Below are 23104 nucleotides of genomic sequence, written 5' to 3'. Positions count from 1 at the left end.
CGCTGGCTCGAGTTCAGGCGCAAGAACGACTTACAACACAGGCACTACAACCGCAGCATCAATATATGCGGTTGCATCGCTGCTGATGACAGGTGCGTTAGGGTCGAAGCTCTGGTTTCCTACTCGTCTTTTAGACTGCTCTCCAGCATAAAGTAGCAGCAAACGGAGGATCTGCAACGCAGATATTATAGAGTTGGATGAGATATAGTGAACTACCACTCGTCCAGTGCATTACCCTGAATGAGCACTATGCCACATCGATCCCATATATCCGTGTAAACACATATGCCGTTACTTGGTAGATGAGTAGAAGTAGTAAATATGTCGTCTTGACCAGGATGAACTCGCCCAAGGCCAGCACTGGGCAAATACGACAGCTTTTCGGTGCCAGCTATGCTAGGCACTGCATAAATCAAAAACCATCCGCGAGCCACTGGAGTCTGGAACACGGCGAAGATAGTGGCAATTGCAGTAAGGAGGAGCAGAAATCGCTCGCACAGATCCTAAGCAAGATTACTCGGGCCTAAGGCTGTCTTGCGTATTAGCTAATCCCCTCCTCTCCCAATGACGGTGTTGAGGAGTTCTTGTCGAACGTGATCATTGCAAGTGACTCAGCTGGAGAAGCGGTAATCGAGAACTCGCGTGAGCCTCGATTCCTCCCCGGCACCAACATCTGGCTGGAAGCGGAGGGACACTCCAGGTTTATCGCTTCGGCCTGCCGGTGGTCTGGGTGCGACTGTGCCGCTTGGGAGAGCGCCGGGAGGAACAGGCCTCCCTTCGTGAAGGTGTCGGTGTGGTACTCTTTGGACACGCGCACTACTACGGCTGAGAAGATCATACCCTGCTCTCGGTAAGTATACGAGCTATGATACCGTGAAGCTGAGCTAGCACTTACGGTGATGGGGGACATCTATACCATCGGAGCATACGTTAGAGATGAACGGCGGCGCAGAGCAAATTTTTGACGTACAGAGTCTAAGATTATCCATAGCCCACTTGTGCGCATACCACTTGTCACAAGGACAGCGACGAGAATGAAGGGGTATGTAGCCGCTGCGCACCGCCCAAATCAAGTGAGCTTCAGCTTCTGGCCAAATTGCACGCGATGAAAGCTCACCCGATTCGATGACGACAGAAGCGAAGCCCCTGATACGGATTCCCGCCACGGCGGGCCCTGGTAGCCCCTTGCGACCAGCCCAAATTTTACACGAAATCATCGCTGGCGACGATAGCTATAAGCACCGAAGATTTACTGCTCAGATCACTCACATGTACACAGCATATTTAGTGTAAGAGTAACGACAAAAAAGTACTTAATTGATGTCACTGCACCCTTCACAGGCTGTATTGAATGAACCTGCGCAAGAGACCATATGTACCACGCGGATAGTACTATTTACTGTCAACCCTAAATCACATGCCTTGTTTAAGTTAACGCACGCACCCGCATCGGCTAATAACACTATTGAAGGGACGACTATTGTGCGGTACTTGCGGTCGCATACTAAGAACACTCGATATATCTGAGCAAAGTCCATGTGAGCCGAAGACATCCTCATTTAAAATTCAACATACCAAAAGGGCGTCGCAAACAAGGGCCAGGGTCATATAAAGGAAAATCTTCGTCTCAGTCCATTGTTTGCTAAGCGCGTTATAATATAATACCGGGGCATTCGCCACGTCCCTGTGATCCGTGAATGCCCGTATTATGCGATTAATCTGCAATGCTAGGTGCTACTCGCGTTCAATGTATGTTTGATGCAAAGAGCATCATACGTACCGCGGTAACAAGCGAAAAAATAACCAGCGTAATGACGAGGAGGAGTGGTGTTGGTCGACCTGCTTGATGTCTTACGTACAGTATACGGAGAAGCTCTGTAAAGATCATGAAGTACATCCCTACAGCGCGCAATAAATTCATCTTCGATAGAGATACTAGACATAAACCACCCACCGTAAAACAGTATCTCCATTAATGTGCCCACAAAATCTGATTTCGCCAGCGGAAGAGCCATGGCAAACTGACTTGAAGTCTGACGAAACAAAATGCTGAGCTTCCGGCCGTGGAAGTCGCTACCAAGTGGAGGCCGGGGACCTAAAAAAAACTCGAGCTCTTGGAAGCGGGGTACTCTGCTGAGTCGAAGCTAGAGCCAACATCTTTCTTGAAGGCGCAGCTATATACCTTAGCGAATGACAGTCCGGGGTATCCTCAGCAACTGAGGCGGACACCACAGTGGCGCTTCGCTAACCGGAAGTATCAGTATCCGTCGTCGCTATGCGAGTGGTGTTCGCCCTGCGAGCAATACCCAAAATGCGGAAATATCCCACACCAGGGGTATTACGGGCTGTACAGCGTGCAGATCATGGACAGATGGCACGAAGCTCGGCCGCCACTGGTTACGACTACTTGAGTTATCGGGTGTTACTATAGAAGCAACCCTGAGAAATCTCATCATCAATGAGATACAGAGAATAGTCGGCAAGTATAACCCTTCCCGACGAGATATCTAGGAGCAGAGCTCACCTCTAAATCGCCGCGAGGCATACGCCGCCGCCGCTAAACGAGCGTACTCACGAAACGTCCATCATTTTTTGGTTGGCCATCAATTTCCGCTTCCCTGTCCATCTTGATGCGCTCAATGTACGCCATGGGCCTAGAGCCACGGAGCACTGGTTTTTCGGCTTTTTCCACGCCTCCTGACATCTCCGGAAGCTACGCACTCGCAAGCGCATGTATGCCGGCACACTATCGGCGAGACGTCCGTGTCAATTCTCGAACATAAATCGCCACCAAGATGAGCGTTCAACGATCTATCGACAGTGGCCAGATACTGACTGCATGGCCTTGATAACCTGAAGACGCTTCAACCGGCGCTGCAACAAGACGTCAGCAGATATGAAGCACCGAGCGTGGATATGGATTTGCCTCGAGCATCTCGAACGAGTCGTCTGGCCCCGGTAGGATATTGTGTGACGTGCCCTATATGTCGTCCGGTTTGAGTCATCTGTATTTGAGGCAATCCGATCATGTGGTCAGAACGATGGCTGAGCTATGTTGTGGCAACGCCAGAGACGCGAAGCATGGTAACGTCTCGTACAAACGTCAGCGCGCACCCGTTCATAAAGTACGAACCACTTAGTAATCAGCATTAAATCGAGCATTCGAGGTTCATCTCGACCAAGACTGACGAAATCACCATTAACAGCGACTCGGACGTCGATTGCGAAAGCAAAATGATTGTCGGGTTAACTGTGGAGCCTTCGGCTAACGATGTCGGGGTCGGGGTCGCCCAATATGCCGCAGCACCTTCAACCAGGAAAATACATGTTTCGGTACATGTGATGCCACTACCGGTCATGATGCTAGCGCGACAAACTGGCTGAAGTTGCAGCCTCACTTTAAGCTGGAAGCATCACCCGTGACTTGCTGCGTAGCACTACGGCCGTAACTGTTGAGTGCTGCGACTGCATTGCTGCTGGGGATAGTGAGTAGTCGAGGCGCACCTCTCGCGGCAGTGAGTGTGGTAAGATCGAGGCTCTGGTGACAATAACCGCTATAAAGCTCGGTGTTGCTCTTACGCGTCAGTTGCAGACTTCCTAAACGCGAAAAACTGCAGGCCGTCGTGGATGAGCATCGCCAGATTGGGAGAGACGCAGTAGTAATAAGCCAGTGATCATTGAGCCCGCCCTAAGTCGACGCCAGCCGCGCGAAAGAGTTCTTTCTTGAGTTCTGGGCGCAGCGACTCGTCAGAAGTAGCTAAAATGAGTCTTAGCAGCAAAACTATCTGCTCACGATAGAAGAATGTCAAGGCTGTCTTCGAGATACAACTAACGGGAAAAAGCCTCCATATAGCAGGAAACCATCAATGGTTAAGCGCCAGTACATTAGGACACACGTAAAGCCGCAGAAATAGCCCGCGAGCCACCCACACAACAGACTGCAGCGAGTACGATGACAGTCGCAAATAAACAGGAGCATAAGCTGCACACACAGCTTCAAAAAAGAAGATCCTAGCCTAAGGCCATCCAGCGTATTGGCTATACCTCCGATCCTTGGCACGACGCCTGGGACGTTGTCAAGTTGTCGGACGTGCTGACAGCAAGCGGTTCGTCCTGAGAGGAGTTGATCGAGAGCTCGCGTGAGCTCTGCGTTCTCCCCGGCACTGAGGTCCGGCTGGAAGCGGGAAGACTTCTCCGGTTTGCCGCTACAGCTCGTTGGTGTTTTGAGCGTGATAGTTCCATTTGAGAGGGTGTCCGGAGGGACAAATCTCCGACGGCGAAGGTGTTAGAAAAACGATCCTCGGACGTAGGCATCATCACAGCTGAAAATATAATACCCTGCTCCTAATAAGTGTACGAACGATATTGCTGCGGAACTGCACCAATACTCACGAGGATGGGACACATCTATACCATTAGAGCTCACGTTAGGGAAGAAAGGTGGCGCAAAATGAGCCTTGAACGTACGGGGTCAAAGATTATCCACAGTCTAGTTGTGCCTAAGAGGCTTGTCACGAGGACTGCGATGAGGATGAAGGGATATATAGCCGCTACGTATTGCCCAAGCCAAGTGAGTGTCAGCTTCTTCCAATATAGCACGCGATGAGAGCTTACCTGACTCGGCGGCAACAGCAATGACGCCTGTAATACCGATTCCTGCCACAGCAGGTCCAGGTAGCTTCTTGCGAGTGGCCCAGATTTTCCATGAGATCATGGCTAGCGAAGATAGCTATCAGTGTACAAAAGAATTCACTGCTCAAACTACTCACCTGTGCAAACCAGGTTCAGCGCCAGAGTGACGACATAGACGTAGTTGATTCGTGTGACTACCACTCCCTTCAAAGGTCGTACTAAACCAATCTGCGAGAGGGTCCATATGTACCACGCGGACAGCACTATTTGTTGTGTCAATTGCAAATCACACACTTTCCTCGGGATAACGCACCGGTATCGACTAACAATAGTATAGACGGGAGGGCTACTGCATAGTACTTGCGGTCGCATATTACGAATACCCGACATACCTAGGTGCAACCTATGTGAGCGAGGGACACCTCATCTTACATCCAACGTACCAGAAGAGTATCGCAAACAAGGGACAACGTCATAAAGATGAAAATCTTCGTCTCCGTCGACGACTTGCTAAGGGTTTGGTAGTATATTATTGGGCCATTCGCCACGTTCCTGTGATCTGTGAACCCCCGGATTACGCGATTGATCTGTAATGAGACGTGCTACTCGCATTGTCAGTGCATGTTCAATTCCATAGTCGCAAAGCGAACCGTACATACCGCGGTGACCAAAGAAAATATTATCAGGCCAACAGTGAAGAAGAGTAGTGTCGGCTTGCCCGCCCGATGTCTTACGTAGAGCACGTTGAGGAATTCAAGAAAGATCATAAGGTACATCCCTGAAGCACGTAATAAGCTTGTACTCGACGGTGCTGCTGAGCATGAGCTACTCGCCGTAACAAAGTATTTCCATCAGCGTGCCTAAGAAATCCGCTTTCGACAGTGGGAGAGCCATGGCGAACTACGCCTGACGAAAGAGTCTTGAGCTCTTGCTGGTGGGAGATGCTACTGGGCCGAGGCTAACGCCAATACCTTTGCCGATGACACAGCTATATACCTTAGCGGATGACAATCGTGGGCATCTTCAGTAATTGAGGTTGAGCCCGTAGTGGCGCTTGGCTAGCCGAAAGTGTCGGCATCCGTCGTCGCCATGCGGGTGGTCTTCACCGTGCGAAGAATCTTCGAGAGGCGAGAGCATCTTGCGCCAATAGCATCATCTGCTATACAGTATGTAAATCATAGACAGATGGCCCAGAATCCGGTTTACGTTGGTTACGACTTCCGATTATCGCGCCAGGTGGTACCTTGCAGCGACACCCAGACGCTTCGCGGGAATTTAAATGCAAAGAATAATCAGTATCTCCCGATGAGATATCTGGGAGCAGAGTGCAACCTGTGAATCGTTGTGAGGCGCATGTCGCCGACACAGTTGAGCGGGCGCAGTGCCGCTCTGACTCCACTCTGATGCGCCCGATGCATCGCATGTACCTGGAGCCGCGGAGCGCCAATTTACCGGCTTTCTCCGCACATCCTCCCGTCTCCGACGGATGCTTAGTAAACTCTAGCTTGTCCGCACGAAAGGCTAAAGTAGCAGCTTGACTACTCGGTACGCCGCAATCAAGTGCTAGGATTGTGCACGCTGACATACTTCACGTAGGATGATAGAAAGCGCTACTGAAACGTTGCCACAAGCTGGATCTGATCTGATTGCTACAGCTGCAGGATCGGTTTCCTATAGCAGTGAACCGCGGATTAGGGTGATGTCAAATTCCGTAGAATAAGATCTTATGATGGATTGTGAACAAGTTTCGGAAAGCACATATCATCTCCGTGTGCTGTCGACAACTACAGGCACGTAGCATTATTGTTCAACTCGTCCATTCCGCTGCACTGACGCTATCTCTCTACGCGGTGTTCGCATGACCGTATGCTCTAGAGCCTTTTGAGCCGGTGCTACACAGCCAGGCTCTCATGATGCGCTCGGGAACAGGACAGATATGACACGGTCCGTGCGACCTTTCAGCATCGGAGCAAAGGACCAGCTTTGGCGCGGCATCTGGCCAGCGGATCAAGCACACGAACAAGACCCGAGCATAGTCATTCGACCTTCCCGAAGCTCCTGGTGTGCCTTGCTATGTTTGTCACAACTTTTTTGTCTTTCATCATTGCAAAGTTACAGCCCATTATGTACACCGGTCATTCTCGCAGCTATTTGACTTCAGTAAGCCGACCCTCGCATATATAAGCATAGCCAATGAACCGCCATGAGACCTCCATCCAACAATGCGTTTCTCCTCTTCTTGTATCATCGCCCTCTTCGCCGCAACTCTGGCCTGCGCTGCCCCGGCAGGTGAGTCATCTATGCTTTAATAACACTTTCAAACGTGTCTGATAATGCATAGGTACGTCGACGTCGTCTGGCTGTGTGCCAGCCGCGACGAGCGGGATTTCAACGCTAGGGAGTAAGCCTTTCTTTGTTGACAGCGCCGTCGTTTATGCTCATACCGAGACATCCGACTTGACCTCTACTTCAGAACGCGCCGCGTCTGATCCTACGATATGGGGCAAAGCCAGCACTGAATGTGCCCCTGGAAATGCAGCGCACGTCAAGATTTCGGACGTTGGGGGATTTTGAAAGACGCGAGACATACACTGCGGAGGAAGCGGACCCGCTGGTCGATACGATTCGGGTTATATCACGCAGTTGACGTACAGTGTTGGACATGGCGGTTTTACATGGGCAAGGCTGCGGTCAGCGTCTTCGGCGATTTGAGTGATATTATTAGCGAAGTAATATGGCAATGCATTTCAATTTATCAACCTTTTCTTTCTTTGTCTAGTGCACCCTTGGAGGGCGCACGACCCCTCCGATTGACCAATGTCACTGAACCGTCACCCCGCCCGAACGTCAGGTTCAATGGACCCGACGCAACAGTATCGTTGCATGGAGCTCGTTTTGGTGCAGCAGCGGTCATCACAAGCCGAGGGCTGTTTGATGCGGTGGAAGTTGGCCTTCATGGGATGGTTCATTCAAATAGTGCTCTCGATAAACTGATACATTCGCTGCCTCGATATTGCATGACGCAGCGCCTTCTCTTGCAGGTTATTTTGTCTAATTGTCCACTACATAACGATGCACCGCTGATTATTCGATAGCCGAATACTGCGGAATGACGCAGAGCAAATATCGCCCCTCCATATGCTATTGTGAGGCAGTGTTCGCTTGGGTAGCGCCGCGTCCTCTCCGTTTTAATGAAACCACCGGGGAATCAACACCTCCGTGGGCCCACCCGTTCTGGATAATTTTACGCAGTGATTATGTGGATAAAACGGCTGTTACAAAAAATCTAATCGTTACCATTACAAGTCGAGGGCAGTCGGATCATCTGGTATATGCGGAACATCTTGGTTCTCGATCATGTACCTGGTTAACGCCGTACGATCTCTACACTTGTGCTGCGTGCCCCACACATACACCGCATGGAACCACTCGCCGTCCACTAAAACCATCTCGTCTTCTTCGAGCGTCGTGTCCGCGAAGCACTGGATCGTTTGGATGAGGTACTGCAGGCAGTGCTCAACGTGCCCGCGGAAGTCACTGGCGTTCGTTACGTAGCCGACGCGTATGACGTCCAAGCAATGAAGTTGATGTACCATTGAAACAAGGAAGGTGCGATTATCTTGACCTCCCTTGATAGAGCCATCGGTAGGGAAGAGCGTGCCCCACTCGGAATCGTTGTAGAGACCGAAGCGCTCTCCGGGGTCTTCAAAAGTGACCATAGCGTGCTCGTATGGAACAGGTAGCTCCATCGGTACGTCACCGCCAGCCCATGCTGAATGCGCTGGTGAACACGACTAAAATGTCGATGAAGGCTGTCAGGCGACGCACTGTATTCTTTCGCCATAGAGCTTGGTAAGAGCTCGTTCAGCCTCGAGAGGTTACGTAACGTTACGAGCACATTGCCGATGGTAAAGGCCACAGAAGCTGCGACGACGACGGTGAGCCACAGTGGTGGGTGATTTGAGGAGTGACGTGAGTGTTTCAGTAGCATGATGCGAGTGAGAGAGGCTACGATCCTCGTCGGTGCGTCCTACGCCGTGCTCCTTAATACTATCCCAAGGTCCGGTACCGGTCCCGCCACTCATCTGTCACCCCGGTACACCGCCCGTGTGATCATGATGAGCGGGATGCTGTGGACGTGTTCGGATATAATTCTGGGCGGATATGGATACCCCGCACAAAAAGAGCACGGAGCTCAGCGGATGTGGGAGGTTTCGCGGGATGTTGCGAGACTGCATGTGAAATAGGAACTTTGAAGTGCGAAGGCCGCTGATAATGCAGACAGGTATTATGGCAAGATGTTCCGAAGCGAGGGAGTCCGCATGCTGACCCACTTTGTCCTGGGAAGATGGAAGCGTGATGGAAGTGGTGCGCCGGGCACCTGAATTCCCAGCGTTCCTGTGCAAGTTCTTTATGTCCTTCTCGTCCTTGTACTATGACATGCGGTATATTGTCGAACCTGATAGCATTCTCGAGCCTCCACTTCGACGAGGCCGACGGCTTCGTGGCGTCCTTTGTGGCTGTAAAATTGCACGTGATTAAGCGCTCGCTTGGGGAGATGCGCTTAACCGCGCTTTCGTCCGAGTATCACACGCGGTCTTCTGAAACACGAGCCAAAATGACTCGACTGACAGCTTGTCAATCTTGATATGCAGCTGGATGATCCTCTTTGTGAGCGATTGACCCCACAGTACTATCAAGAGCCGTTGCGTCCGAGACAGTCCGTCTCACCGTCTAGGCCGTCCTGTCCAGCGGCGTCGACCTTACCGGACTTCGTCCGAGACAGTCTGCTTTGACACTACAGGCTACCGAAATCTCCACTACTAAGCCGATACCATTCCGTCTCGTTCCAATACAAGTGTTAAATAACTTCGTCCAGGATACTCTCGCACATCCTCATCATCACTGTCGCGCCCGGTTCTCGACATCCTCGATAGTGACATGTGCAGTGCGCCCACCAGCTACACACATGTTTGTAATGCCCCAAATAGTCGCTGCAGGGTTCCGTTCTGAAGGGAGGTTAGTATTCGCATTGCCAGTTTGAAAACGTCGGGCATACTATCGAGGCCACCGTGTTGTGCTACCGCGTCCTCCGTAGAAGCCTCGCAGGGCACTGTTTAACATCAGCTGTAGGAAGCTAATATGACTGGCTGGAGACTTACGCAGCGGCGGCGGTGCCGCAGCAACGAGTGCCAACGGGACGACAAGAAGTAAGACGACACTGAGGGTGCTCCGCATAGTGTGCGCTCCGGCGGCTTAGGAGGTCTGACAACAAGGCTCATCATTATATACCTGTACGCATCATCCAAAGGCGATACAGATGATGATCTGTGTCAGCGAAGGCATGGACTAGGCCGGATTGTACTCTCAGATATGCAGAGCCCGAAGCGCTGTGATGAAGATCACACATTGTTCACTTGGGAACGTACTACTTACCTTATTCCCGGCTCTCTATCACGTCCCGGGATGAACACCCACTTGTAGGTCATGTCGCTATCGGCGAACAGTGCACGCCGTGACTAAAGGGTCTGGAGCACCACCTTTGGTCTACCGCTGACCACAGACTGCCTCGGGGTTCAACATCACTTACCAAACGGGGTAGCGGTGGCGGTCAGAATGTGGACGGATGGGAAAAGGCGATAATGGAACGCATGGTATGCACTCCTCGCGTGTCTCCGGGGAAGATCTAAGCCTTAGCTGGTTATGTGACCATTTGCAAAGGATCTCGTCCTCAGGACGAGAAACAGTGGTGGTAGACTTACCGTAAGTTCCTGACACAATGGGCAGGATCCGTCATACGACCCTTGGACCACGAGCGCAAGGCTTTGCGTCAAATGTGCGGAACATTGTGACACATGGCTGTCCTCAGCCAATGCCTCCATAATGCAAGAAGCATTTGCCACTCACGGCATTCACCGTACCTGTACTGTTTCTGTACACGGGCAGGGGGCGTTCTACCCGGAGCTCGTAGATCGGGCCGCGCAACCCGACTAATAAGCTCTTGTCCATTCCTCCGGACTTGGAGGCTCGCATCGCGCCTCCGTTACCAGCGTATACTTCGCCGGGTCTCGAGTCTTACTTTGGGCATACTTGTCTCAGCGGCACCGCCGTAAGGATATGCCGGAATATTGACTGACGAGATGCTAGACCTCTGAGTGTGTAATCCCGACATGGTTCTCTTATGAAGAATGGACTGCTGGCGTGAGGCACGCGAGTCGCAGATCCTACTGTGGGACGGCTATCTTTTCAAGCCTCTAGACAGTCGTACCTGAATGTCGCCATGAGCATATGGGCACAGAATACAGAGCTGTCACCTACCCGGAATAATCGAAGACCTTCTCATGCACCCGTGGTAGACTTGATGATCGAGGTTTGGCGAGCCCTGGCAGGACATAGCGCACTATCTCCGATTGTTTCCCCCCTGAGACGCACACGGTCGCGGGTGCTTTGATACCTCGAAACTCGTCGTGCGGCCGGTGTTCGTCTGAGAGCTCGTGTTCTACTACCACTCGGACGTCCGCAACTCAGCACTACGTTCTCCCACTTCCTGGCTACCCGGACTCACCGAATGAATTACTCAATTAATGGCTTCACCCTTCACTGAGCGAGATCGTCACAAGGCAAAGCTTAGATTTCCTCAAAGGGCCAGAAGACTTGACATTGCTTATCGGTGCACCGCTCCAGGTAAGTAAATGTTGAGCAAGTAAGAACGGGGCCGGTCGACCCCGAGAACATGTCCTCTAAGCTTCAGTAAAGGTAGGCTTTTCTCAGGGTCGCGGATCTAGGCGGATAGTTAATTAGACAGGTGCCGGGGAAGAGAAACAATGCCGAGCTCTGCCGAAACAATCGTCAAGTAAGTGGATGAAACGATGTATGGCAGTACGATAGCTTGTAACTTCGGTCTCGTACTAATATTGCCTATAGTCGATAGTCTATTGAGGATTGTGATGACTCGTACGTGGGGTGTTTGTGTCGTAGCATGTCTAGAGTGAAGATGCAGCGTCATCCGGTGCAATGCCTGCCTGTACGGGTGAGGGAACGTAAACCTTGCAAATGCCCTGGAATACTCGCAATGCATTGCGGACCTTACACCGAGCCGATGTCCGGAGTGCTTTGCACAGGTTCCGTAAACTCAAAGTCCCTTCGAGAATGTAGTTCAAATACTTCTCCGTGCACGCCCTTGGATGTGCCGCCCATGTTTCCCTTCGAGGTCATGTGTGTCGGAAGGAGATGGCTCAGAAGCAAGTGTCTTCGTGTAGTGCCTGAAGCGACATCGCCGAGGCCCTTGTCACGGACTTCTATAGAGAAGCCTAGGCCTGCTTAGATGGCAATGAGTAATGAGGCTACGCCCTTCAAAGCGGTCATCTATTGGAGCAGGGCCTTCGCCATGGAAGCGGCGGACGTCACTCACGTAAACACGGACGGCCATGGGAATGGTGACCTTCTCTCCGGGATGGTCCATCATGATGCCGTATAGTGTGAGGAGAACGAGCTGCGCGAGGGAGTAGAGCATCCCGCTCTCGAGCATGATGGTCGCAACATTCCGAGCACTTGAGAGCGCATATGCTTGCATCGTTCTCAACATGTGCCAGATACGGCCGACGGTAAGTAGAGTGCACCTCACGTTTATGCAGAATGGAAGCGAGAAGTTGGCAAGGCCCAACGGCATTGGGTAAAGGGGGCGTGGCTCCGTGGTGACTATGTTCCAAGTGTCCAACGATAGCGGCGCAGACTGGGAAGATGCCGCTGTCAGTTTCGTCCACGGCTTACCAAGCGGTCTACTCACCAAGGCCTCCGACAGATGTCAGCGCCGGTAAGATGCACGCGTAATTCTCGCCGCTCCAGATCAACCAGCAACGATAGGTCAAAATCAAGTCGCCGAAGAAATCGGTGATAGATATGAATAGGTCAGCAAAGTAGACGTTTGTCTTGTCAGCGAAGCCATCGACGCCTGTCGTTTTTTTGAAGCAGACTCAGACCGCGGCACTGGGGCCGCTGGGTGGCATTGATTGAACTCAAGGGCAGATTGTGCTGCGCAGCTCAGGAACGACAGCACGCTCAAACCAAAGACATCTCGATTGCTTCTGCGACGTTTAGAACGAAGTACGCGATGATGTTGATACCTGGATGGAGAAACGGTCAGCAGTAGCAGGGTACATTGAATGCAGACCGCTCGCCATAAAGGACAGCCTCGCAGGTGAATCCAAGGAATTCGCCGATATCCACAAACTGGGCTGGCATGGATCTGAGCTCCTGATTATTGCTGCCCGAGAGGGAGAGGAGGCAGCCCTCCCTGTGGCAGATTGAACTGTATCATGGTAATCTCTCTGGAGCATCGTTTGAAGAGATTGATGTCAGATAGTTGATCTCGCTTCGACCGCTGATGATGAAGTGAACGTTAACGTGAGCCAGCTCTAGGCTTCGTATTGTATCTGCAATACTCACAAGCGGAGACAAATACAGGTGCCAACACACGGCGAAGGCAGCCCACTTGACCTGCCTCAATGCCTTCACATCTTTGCAAACAGCCGTCGTCGCGGCGGACGGCAAGCTACGATCCCACCAGGTAACGGCCGGAGCGCCGGGCTGTGGGAACGGCGGAGGGAAAGGAGTGCCGGGGGTCCTTCGGGCCCGCGTCCTCAACCATCAAGTTCTTTTTTTTTCCTCTCCTGAATTTAAAGTGACAACCATCAAGTTCAGAGCGGTGGTAGGGTAGTCTTACTTGTTCATGTACTGGATCCGTGCACTGAGTATATCTATAGACATCATTTTTTGTATTGAAATCGCTACATATACCTCGGACTCGGATCTTGTGAGTCTGGCATGCAAGCGTTCCGTGCCAATTTCTCAGAGATCCCAAGACTTTCAAGTGGATGGAGTTCACCGCCAACTCAATTTGCTCTATCCATACGGAGGGCTGGGAGTGCTACTCTTGAGTAAGGTTGCATTTTGAGTGGGCAGCGCGACAAGGTCCTACAGTTTTCAAGCTTCAAAGGGCGATGCAGTGCAAACATCATCCTTTCTTGTTCGGGGCGCCAGGACCTACTGAGGGCAAGCTCATTGTCTCTGTCACCGACTCCTCTTGCATTTTCTCACGTATATGCGTGGACTACCGCGTTGAGGTCGGCTCTCTCATGCTTACTCGCTAATAAAGAAGGATCATCGCGCCTTAAATGTGCTGAATATTTTCCCCAGACTCACCTCGCCGCTCGCACGGGCACGACCGTCATATTGGGCGCGATTAAACGCCGCGGTTATCTCCAGGCCAGCCGCAGGATGGCGTGATGGCCCTGGTAGATTGGCAACGCCGCGATGTCACGTATCCTTCTCGATGCTGTCGCGCTGCCTGAGACTGTCGCTTGCTCGCCCGCTGCCGGCCACACCATAGATTCGTCCGTGCCTGGAAATTCTTCGTCTTGTCTTGCTGATTATTGTCTGTTATAAAGGCATAGGATTCACGGTAGATCTCCACACTCACTACTCTCTTCGAAGCGATCAAGATGGCCGTGAGCGTCGACTTGCTGGTGCTCATCGGCTTTGCGTGCGAAGCGCTGCTCTATGGTATGTCCATGCTACGCGCTAATCTCGTGGCATAAGAAATACCAATCGTGTAGTGCACAGGCGCGTACTGCGTACTGTTCCTCACGTCCCTGTACGTCCTTTTTTGGATGTGGAGGTCCCGCGGCTTCAACACAACGATCCTTGTGCTCCACTGCCTACTCTTTGTCGCGTGCACTCTGCACTTTGCGCTCGAGTACAATCATTTTTATACTTACCTGGTACGTGTGTCGTTCGCTGGTGTTTGCCAATAAGCTGACAGCTCGCAGAGCGCAAACGGCGTTAACGGCTTCGGCGACGAGGACTACCATACGTTTATCGCGGACTGCACTGTCTCGGTCGCGGACTTCCTCGGAGACCTGATACTAATATACAGGTGCTGGATTATCTGGAGTGGTAACTACTGGATCACCGTCCTCCCCTTGCTCTCCTCCGTGGGCGGCCTCAGTACGCATCACGCTCCTCTCATTCATACCACGTCCACTGACTTGCATCCCACAGTCTGTTCCGCCGTCGTGGGTCACCTCGTGTGGGGCACGACGGGTGCGACGGTCTCGCCTGCGATCGTGCCCCTGGGGCTCGCGAGCTTCGTGCTCCCGCTGTGCACGAATGTGCTCGCGACGGGCCTAATCGTGGCACGTGTGTGGTGGATGGGCCGCGGCGGGCGCATGTACGCGCTAAGCGGCGGGGGTGCGACGCGCAAGGCGATGCACGTCATCATTGAGAGCGGTGCGCTCTACTTCCTCGTCCAGCTTGTCTTCGTCGTCGTCTATGGCCTCAACGATCCCAGCGCGGACGTCATGATTGCCATCGCCGTGCAGACCTACGTGCGTCCCCTCTGTGCTCTGCGCTATTCAGCGCCCCGGAGGGCTGACGTGTGTGACAGGGCATCGCGTCGACGCTAATCATCATCCACGTCGGTCTGGGCCTCTCCTCGGAGCAGACGACCAAGACCGCGGCCATATTAAGCGTCTCCTGGACCAAGCGCTCAAGTATTGCGTTCAGCGGTGGTGGCGGGGCGAGCAGTACGGCGCAGCATTCGTCCGGCGACGCTATCGAACTTCGCGTACACCAAACATTTAACTTCCACCGGAGCTACAACGGCAAGCCAGCATCGGCCGGCCGCGCGGGCAGCAGCCTGGAGAGTGTCGGCCGGTACCCACTGGACCAGCTTGTGTAGGAACGGACCATCAATTGTAATTGAACTTGATATCTATGTACATCTAGTAGTGTCGTATAACGGAACAATAACAAAACAGTCCCAAGACGCGCTCCCGCTACGCTCACGACGTTGCGAACACCGGGCACACGACGTACGAGTCACCGGTCCACAAGAAACCGGGACGGCATCGAGCAAGGAGAAAGCGAAGAAATGAGGCATCAACTCATCGCCAGAAGTCAGTCTAACCAAAAACTAACCAAACATGCACAACGAAATAGTGTCAGACCATGGTGAAAATAACGGATAATTTGTAGCAGATATTCAGGCGGGGGGGGGGGGCGTATCATCTGTTTTAGCCCCGCATGTGCTCGAGTTGGCCTAAATTCTGTCCGAAAGCCATCGCCAAGGGATGCCACTGCAATGTTTCCTTTTTATTTTTTATGTTAATGTCTGTCTCTTTTCTCAATAGCTGATTGGGTACAAACTAGGCCCTTTTAGAAAATGCGATCCGTGTTCGGGTATAAGACCGGGCAAAAGTGCGCGGGTACAAACCGACCAAAAGTGTCCAGGATCGGACCTTTCGGAATGATTTGCTCGTACGCTACTAGCGTGGCGTTCTCAAAGCTAATGATAGGCTGGCCCTAGGATGCTGTGCTTGTTATAGTCATCCCAAGTACTGCCAGGCATCGTACAAGCTGTGTATATGTGAGGCTTCGCCTGATAACGCCAAAGCCAGTCGCACGTGTTGTACACGGCGTGGCATTTATATTCGAACGACGACGCCATCGAGTTCAGCGTACACGAACTTACACGAAGTTTCGATATCCACCAGAGCTACGACGGCAAATCGACCCCGGCTAGCCGCGGGGGCAGTAGTCCGGAGACCGATCCCCACCAGACTGGCTTGTACAAGGATGAGTTACTGCCTTTAGTTGACCTTGGTGTACATATACATTGAGTAGACGCAAAAGTGGTGATACTGTTCTGTGACACGTTCCTGCTACGCCTGCGACGTCGCGAGCACCGGGAACAGCCTACGGGTTGTCAAAGTCGCGTGTCCCGGACCACTTCTCTCCATACATTCAGAACGTTCGTGATTTTCTCGCATTTGTCCCGAATCGCTACCTCTGTTTCCGGCCCAAGTGGCAGGTACAGCGGCCAGTCCTTCCCCTCAGCGACGCCCTCCCCGCGAACGACGTCGATGATAACGCGCATGGCCTTCACAGGGTCGTTTGGCTGATGCCCATCGATCTGCTTCCAGCGCTTCTTCATTTCTTCGCGCACGGCGCCGTAGTCTGCAATCCGGTTGCCTTCGTATATCGGCTGACTAAGCATCTTCTCTGTACGAAACGCGCCGGGCTCTGTGATGAGTACGCGTACGTTGAAAGGCGCGAGCTCGACGGCGAGAGTCTCGCCCATCACTGGTGCAATGTATCAGCTGTGAGAAAGCTCAAGGAAAAAGACAGGACGTGCCTCGGAGGGCGGCTTTCGACGATGCATAAGGACCTCCTGTCTGCACGACCAGTCAGCTTGATTTCGGAGAAAAGAGAATATGCTCTTACCGGATTCTCAGGAAACCAGCTTGACCTACTCCCCATGAGAATGACCGTCCCAGAGCGGCATCCACGCATATACGGCAGGAATGCGTTCGTGACATCAACCTGTCCGAAAAAGTTCACATCATATTGCTTCCTCAGTTCCTCTGACCTGATCTTCATCAGTCCCTTCTCATACGACAGAACCAAATCAGACTAGCACTCACCCGGCCTCCTCCAAGATACCCTTAAATCCCACACCAGCGTTGTTGACCAGAACATCCACTCTCCCGAAAAACGCGACCGCCTCGGCAGCTTTCTCCTTGAGCTTCGCGAGTCCAATCGTGACGTCGCACTGCTGCAGACGTAAGTTCTCGTGCGGGGGAAGGTCAAGTTGCGCAAGCAAGCGAGCGGTTGCGATGACCTTGTCGCCTCGCTCGAGTAGGAGGCGCACGAGGCGAGCGCCGAAGCCTGAGGACGTGCCGGTGATATACCATACGAGCTGCTTTGCGCCCGCGGACGCGGAGGTGGAGACCATGGCGGGCTTCTAGCGTGTCTGTGTCGTTGGGGAATATTATTAATGACCGGCGTGCCGCGAACACGAGGAGAGCACGACGCACGCGCACAGTAAGTAGATCGCCTTCGGCTATTGTCGAGGCGGCCGATCTCTCTCTGGGGCACGGTAGGAGGCAGAGGACAGCTTGCCAGCGCACCCGACGACGGCGTCGCATCCCTCTGCTGCGGATCATCCAGGTTTCAGAGCGGGGGGATATACATATTGCGCCATATGGTATTCCGTTTGGACTCCCGGCGTCGCCGGAGTTTGAGAAGAGGCGCCAATATAGAACAGTGACTGCACTGCTGCTGCCCGTCCAAGAGATGGCACACTCGAAATGTCTGGCTGTGATGGTAGCTGAACGTAGTGCGCGAGCAAGGGCAAGGAACGGATGAAGTGTACGAGAGGAACGGAGGGATTTTGATCGGGAACGGGATATGCCGAGGCGCATCAGGCGCATCAAAACGTCGGGCGAGCTACAATATGTTTTTGATTGCACTTTGTTGACTCCCTGCCCCAGTGTGTTCCTGCGGATAACAAGCTGCAAGATATTATGTAAGTTGTTAGACCGACTTGATGACGCTCAGCTTGCCTCTGTCACGGACGTTGCTCTAGTCCCCATGAGGGTGATGCAATATGCTAGCATATGGTCCTTAGCGTTCTCTCTGCCGCGATCCACCGCGGTACCGGTGCGCGTTTGTTTGGCGTCGCTTGCCAGAAGAGGCATCATGCCCGCGACCTCGAGTCCGCCGTGTGCGCCTGCCGCTCCCAGAACGAGCAGTGGCTTCGCCCTTCCTTCGCAACCACGCATGGATTCGGCCAGAGCACGCACCCGTTCCTGGTCCCAAACACGTAAACTGTCTTCCCGCTTGTTCTACATATGTGTGCGCAGCAAATTTATCGCCCTCCCGCTGCCCCCGGTACCGCCTGCGACCAGCAGCACTAGCGTTCATTCCGCATGATAATCAGCTCATGGTCCTCCCGCTCCCAAAGGCCGAGCTCATAGGCACTTTGCTCGAGACCGCCGGGTTTGGTGCGTAGTCGACTCTCTTGGGCACAAGCCGTGTGCTAACCTGTGGCTATCTAGGAGCATATCTCATTGTCTTTGTGGAGTGCCTCCAAGTCCTACATGCCCGCCGACGCGCGGGCCGCAACATGTGCTTCCTCGCTGCAACGGCGACAGTCATTTTTGTCCTCATCACTGCCGTGCGCCCTCCCTCTCCTCCCTCTCTGTTCGCCCATGGCTGAGTTATATCCATAGCACATGCTGATAGACTTCGTCCGCGCAATCGATGCTTTTACATATTCCATGTCCGTGCCTAACAGCGCAACGCAATTCTACGAGGCGATCAACACACCACTGAGCCTTGCGAAGACCGCGACCTACGTCACCGTCACGCTCGTGCTCGATGCGCTCATTGTATACCGCACTTACGTCGTCTGGGGACGCAGCCTGGCCGTCGTATTCCTGCCGAGCACGCTCTTCGTCGCGGACATAGCTCTTTCGGCGTGGGCAACATGGAGTATCACCGAAGTGCACATCGAGGCCGATATCATGTTCGAGAACGTGACGCTGCGGGTAAAGTATTTTTATGCGGTGACACTGGCGTTAAATCTCTTCTGCACCCGTATGTCTATTGTTTACGCTGGGTGCCCGTCGCGTTTGCTCAGTGGCTCTACAGTGGCCATCGCAGGACGAATTTGGTCCGTCCACCGTAGCGTCGCCGACCATATGGTCTCGGGCGTACGCTTCACAGGTGTCATCGCCGTTGTCCTCGAGTCTGGTATGTCCGGACCAACTGCACTGTCCATACATACTTTCTCATGCAGCCTTTACATCCCAGCGGCGATCTACTCTGTCCTCCTCCTCATTCTCATTATCACAAGCACGCTCGGGAGCCCGGCGATGTTCATCGTCCTGAACGCCATCTCGCCCATCATCGTGCGTCCATCCGCTTCCCTACCCGCGTCTAACACTCACGGAGCTCGTCCAGGGCATAGTCTTCTCCGCCGTGATCGTGCGCGCCTCGCGCGAGAGCCAGGCCGAGGCCTGCCTTCCAACGCACATGTCCTTCATCTCCGCGCCGTCCTCACCGCTCCCGCGCGGCAGCTCCCCGTGCTTCACGGACCCGTTCACCCACGCGCCCGAGCGCCGCGCCAGCAAGCGCAGTGCAGGGCGCACGCGCCGAGACAGCGACTACACCATGTGCGCCTCGCTGCGGTCAAAGCGCCTGTCACGCCTGTCGCACCTGTCGCACCTGTCGACGCCGCCCTGGGCCCTCCGGCCGCTCGAGCCGCTCGCGCCCACGCACCCGCCGTCAGAGCGGGTGAGGCACAGCGAGGAAATGCGCGAACCGTCGAGGCCCCTGTCGCGTGCCGTGTCGTGCATGGAGTTGCATGTGCCGACGCCGGCGGAAGGCGTGCATATCTGTGTGGAGGTGCATGTTGACGGTGGAGAGGAGATCGAGTTGGAGGACCTCGAGGCGGGGCAGGGCGGTGAGGTGTCGCAGACGTAATTTAGCCGTGATTTTGGTCTGGAATGTCGTTCTTTATCTCTATACCCTCGTTTTTGACACATTATGTTGCAATCATTTATCATCCGCATCACATCTTGTACATTTTTCGCACTCATTTTGTACACCTTGGGCATATACAGTAGCACAGTCATTACTGGCATCTCGGCGTATTGTAAAGCATCTTGTCACTACTACTCTACAATTCAAAGTCCATTCCAGAAGTCATAGCTGTCCGTCCGTCGACAGCGTTCCCACACACACTCACCTCTCCTCGAACATGCCATCGATCTCTGCACGGAAGGCCTCTTCGCATGCGTCACGGCGCACGTTGCCCTTCTCGCGGTTCCGTACGAGTGCGCCCGGCGGAAGGACGAGCACCCAGCGCACGTCGGCGATGCGCTCGTACGGGAAGAGCGTCCTGTTGAATGGCGCGAGGCGCCGCACGACTTCCTCCGCGAGGTGTCCGCACATTTGGCAAGGGGACGACACGCTCGTGTCGCGAGTGCCGAGGGCACGGTCGGAGGCGCGGTCTACGGGAGCTGTCGGGAGGGCCTCGACGAGGAGCACCGGGTGCGCGCGCCCGTTGCCGACGACGAGCGCGTCGCCGACGATGTCCGCGCACGCGTTACGCACTGCGTCTTCGATTGCGCTGCCCGGGGTGCGTCAGGAGTGCTTTCTTCTCGTTTACGGCAAAACATGCATGGAGGAGGAATGGGAGATGGGACGCACCGCGTGTCCACGAAGCCTGTCACGGTCTTGATCCAGTCGCCTGCGCGGCCCTTGTATACCCATCCGCGCCTGTCGTTCACGCTAACGTCTGCTACGCAGGCGTTTATGCCGTCCGGTGTGCCGTCCTCTGTGTTGGTGTCAGGTGCGATGGCGAACAGATCCTGCGTATGCCACCAACCGTCGGTGCTGAAGAGCGTGGACGGCGGAGCGTCGGGCGCGGCTGGGGAGACGACGATCTCGTAGAGGGCTGGACGGATGGCTTGCGTGGACGAAGGTCCCGGGCTGAAAGGGGGCGAGCCTAGGGCAGATGAATGGGGAGAAGATGGTGCAGGTGCGGTCAGTATGTCGGAGGACGGGCCGAGAGACAGAGAGGATGGCCCAGGGGAAGACAGAGAAGACGCGGTGTGCGGTACGAAAACTGGTTGCGCGCCTTTGCAAGGTCGAAGCGGATACGGGCCATCCTTCGAGATGAGCAGTGGTCCTAAACAAATCCGCGTTCAGTGGAATACATTCCAGCCTACAACAGCGCATACAGTCACCCACCTGTCTCGGACGTCCCATACATCGCCGATAACTTGACCCCGTTCTCCCCTGCCCAGCGCTCCTCCTCGGCCCCGAGCGCGACGCCAGTGTACAACACCTGGCGCATGCCCCTCAGCACGTCCGCCACCTCCTGCTCGGCCATGGCCGAGCGGATGTGTGCGGCGACGAAAGTACCGTACTGCACGAGGCGGTTGAGCCCCGTCGCACGGACCATGTGCAGGAGCTCGGTGGATCCCATCGCCATCGAGGACGCTTGCACGGTCGTGCAGCCGTGCGCGGCGGCGCCGTGGAAGGCCTGGAAGGTCCCAACATGTGCGAGGCTGCCAAGGCTACGCACACTCGTCAGTTTTCGCCCGCACGACATGGCAGGAAGACAGCGCACCTGTTGAAGACGTTCGAAGAGACATCGTGCGGCCCGTCGAGCAGGCAGTCCGGGAACTTGTGCGTCATGAAGACGCGCATGAGGATGTGGCTCGTCGGTATCAGCTTCGGCATTCCGCAAGTTGTGCCCGACGAGTGAAAAATTACTGCAGTCTGGCGTCCGGACACTTCTGGAAGGTCTGCCTCCTCGAGTCCTTGCTTCGGCTCTCCGGCTAGCGCGTCTAATACATCCGCATCGAGGGCTGCCACCGTCGGGATGCTGCTGCTGGCGGGCACGTCCAGTAAGGCGTGTGCGTCATAGATGAGTGCACGGGCGCCACTGAGGGCAAGCAGGGCGCGGGTCATGTCTGGCGGGAAAACGGGGCTGAAAAGTTGTGGGACGTAACCTGCAGCCGAAACGCTACTGATGTTGAGGAGATCGGTGTGTTGTTTGCCCGTGAGCCTGTGAACCGATTTTTAGTATATATCATACAAGAGAGTTGATATGGTCTACCATAACCCAACAACGTCAGTCTGCTGGAGTCCTAGACCGGCCAAGATCTTCAACCAGTGCAGACGCGCGGTGGCGAGCTGCAGGTCCCACTGGGTAAAGGTGACCTCACCCCAGCGTGGCGGCGTGCCGCCAAGAAAGGGTCGGATGATGACTTTGTCTCTGAATCTCTTGAGAGCAGGAAGGAGCAGCGACAAGTAGTGATTCGCGGTGTCCTCGCTTGCGGACATGACGCTGCGCTAGGCGCGAGCTAAAAGCACCGCGAAGAGCATTCCGCTGGAATGACGGGGACTTATATGTACCGGGCAGCTTTTCCATAATGATGTGGGGGAAGAGGAGACTGTGCCACAATGACAGGGACAGAGCTCAAAGTCATGAAGATAGTCACGATGCCACCCGCGCAAATCGGCGTCACCGTAGAAAGCCTGTCAGCGGATCCCGGCGAGGCGTATCTTCTATCTGAGAATAACGCGGCGTAAAGATAGGGCGACGTTGAACCACGGAGGGATCTGCTGTGGCGTCCACCGACGACGAGGAACAATGTTCTTCAACAGTATGCAGGTGTGGCCGAGAGCCTGAGGAGCGGTAGTCTCTTTGATAGGGTTCTATGCTGCAGGAGATACGGCCAGGTACCACATGACCTTGAAGGTATAGACAATACCGGAGCAGATCATGCGTTCGACATGTGTCCAAAGAGGCATGCTGGGCCGTACATCTCGCGAAGTCGAAATATTGCGAACATTCGAGGCGTGCACCAACTTCGCTGCGCCGGGAGCTCTTAGTCTGCGGCTCTGCGTTACAAAGCCGCAGCGGTACATCTAAAGACACTTTGACTGCCAAAAGCCAGGAGCCCGAGACGATGGAGGACGGTGTACGCGCTGGAGCGACGCGATCGGGGAGGCGCATCGGGCGCATCATTTGGTCTCGGCCGAAGGACGCTGACGAACGGTGCTTACGCGAGTTGCTAGAATGTACTGTTCGGCGCTGGTGCGGTCAAGGTGC

General features: G+C 54.1%; 10 protein-coding genes across 10 annotated transcripts; 3 read left to right on the top strand and 7 right to left on the bottom strand.

The window, feature by feature from the left end:
- Positions 1-541: 541 nt before the first annotated feature.
- On the bottom strand, positions 542-1217 carry PHACADRAFT_193266 (uncharacterized protein; the record flags this gene model as incomplete). Its single annotated transcript, XM_007393409.1, has 4 exons — positions 542-841; positions 896-910; positions 971-1053; positions 1118-1217. 4 exons carry the CDS (start codon positions 1215-1217, stop codon positions 542-544), a joined length of 498 nt encoding a protein of 165 aa, XP_007393471.1.
- Positions 1218-3835: 2618 nt separating this feature from the next.
- On the bottom strand, positions 3836-5234 carry PHACADRAFT_252218 (uncharacterized protein). The gene is made up of 7 exons (XM_007393408.1): positions 5076-5234; positions 4946-5024; positions 4770-4895; positions 4615-4716; positions 4468-4550; positions 4393-4407; positions 3836-4338 (listed from the first exon to the last, which is right to left on the bottom strand). The coding sequence occupies exons 1-7, from the start codon at positions 5106-5108 to the stop codon at positions 4039-4041; spliced, it is 738 nt and encodes a 245-aa protein (XP_007393470.1). The 5' UTR covers positions 5109-5234; the 3' UTR covers positions 3836-4038.
- A 1038-nt stretch (positions 5235-6272) lies between these two features.
- Positions 6273-7379, top strand: PHACADRAFT_252215 (uncharacterized protein). Its single transcript, XM_007393407.1, has 4 exons — positions 6273-6792; positions 6841-6921; positions 6974-7033; positions 7106-7379. Exons 2-4 carry the CDS (start codon positions 6855-6857, stop codon positions 7204-7206), a joined length of 228 nt encoding a protein of 75 aa, XP_007393469.1. The 5' UTR covers positions 6273-6792; positions 6841-6854; the 3' UTR covers positions 7207-7379.
- A 504-nt stretch (positions 7380-7883) lies between these two features.
- Positions 7884-8641, bottom strand: PHACADRAFT_252214 (uncharacterized protein). The gene is made up of 2 exons (XM_007393406.1): positions 8461-8641; positions 7884-8404 (listed from the first exon to the last, which is right to left on the bottom strand). The coding sequence occupies exons 1-2, from the start codon at positions 8621-8623 to the stop codon at positions 7932-7934; spliced, it is 636 nt and encodes a 211-aa protein (XP_007393468.1). The 5' UTR covers positions 8624-8641; the 3' UTR covers positions 7884-7931.
- An 893-nt stretch (positions 8642-9534) lies between these two features.
- On the bottom strand, positions 9535-9870 carry PHACADRAFT_193262 (uncharacterized protein; the record flags this gene model as incomplete). Its single annotated transcript, XM_007393405.1, has 3 exons — positions 9535-9641; positions 9692-9745; positions 9795-9870. 3 exons carry the CDS (start codon positions 9868-9870, stop codon positions 9535-9537), a joined length of 237 nt encoding a protein of 78 aa, XP_007393467.1.
- Positions 9871-11952: 2082 nt separating this feature from the next.
- On the bottom strand, positions 11953-12371 carry PHACADRAFT_252212 (uncharacterized protein; the record flags this gene model as incomplete). Its single annotated transcript, XM_007393404.1, has 1 exon — positions 11953-12371. A coding segment is annotated over exon 1 (349 nt), but the record flags the coding sequence as incomplete, so codon positions are not given.
- Positions 12372-13314: 943 nt separating this feature from the next.
- PHACADRAFT_139802 (uncharacterized protein) lies at positions 13315-15462 on the top strand. Its single transcript, XM_007393403.1, has 5 exons — positions 13315-14193; positions 14254-14411; positions 14460-14637; positions 14692-15017; positions 15077-15462. Exons 1-5 carry the CDS (start codon positions 14133-14135, stop codon positions 15368-15370), a joined length of 1017 nt encoding a protein of 338 aa, XP_007393465.1. The 5' UTR covers positions 13315-14132; the 3' UTR covers positions 15371-15462.
- A 794-nt stretch (positions 15463-16256) lies between these two features.
- PHACADRAFT_139799 (uncharacterized protein) lies at positions 16257-17872 on the bottom strand. The gene is made up of 4 exons (XM_007393402.1): positions 17115-17872; positions 16915-17059; positions 16817-16865; positions 16257-16773 (listed from the first exon to the last, which is right to left on the bottom strand). The coding sequence occupies exons 1-4, from the start codon at positions 17423-17425 to the stop codon at positions 16397-16399; spliced, it is 882 nt and encodes a 293-aa protein (XP_007393464.1). The 5' UTR covers positions 17426-17872; the 3' UTR covers positions 16257-16396.
- Positions 17873-18523: 651 nt separating this feature from the next.
- PHACADRAFT_59722 (uncharacterized protein) lies at positions 18524-18887 on the top strand (the record flags this gene model as incomplete). The annotated part of the gene is made up of 2 exons (XM_007393401.1): positions 18524-18649; positions 18705-18887. Coding segments are annotated over 2 exons (309 nt in total), but the record flags the coding sequence as incomplete, so codon positions are not given.
- A 370-nt stretch (positions 18888-19257) lies between these two features.
- PHACADRAFT_206972 (uncharacterized protein) lies at positions 19258-23000 on the bottom strand. Its single transcript, XM_007393400.1, has 5 exons — positions 22106-23000; positions 21614-22054; positions 21232-21560; positions 20689-21169; positions 19258-20608 (listed from the first exon to the last, which is right to left on the bottom strand). The coding sequence occupies exons 1-5, from the start codon at positions 22330-22332 to the stop codon at positions 20221-20223; spliced, it is 1866 nt and encodes a 621-aa protein (XP_007393462.1). The 5' UTR covers positions 22333-23000; the 3' UTR covers positions 19258-20220.
- Positions 23001-23104: the final 104 nt, after the last annotated feature.

The sequence above is a fragment of the Phanerochaete carnosa genome (genome assembly GCF_000300595.1).
Source record: "Phanerochaete carnosa HHB-10118-sp unplaced genomic scaffold PHACAscaffold_3, whole genome shotgun sequence".
In the NCBI taxonomy this organism is placed as follows: domain Eukaryota; kingdom Fungi; phylum Basidiomycota; class Agaricomycetes; order Polyporales; family Phanerochaetaceae; genus Phanerochaete; species Phanerochaete carnosa.
This window is presented reverse-complemented; position numbering and strand designations above follow the sequence as displayed.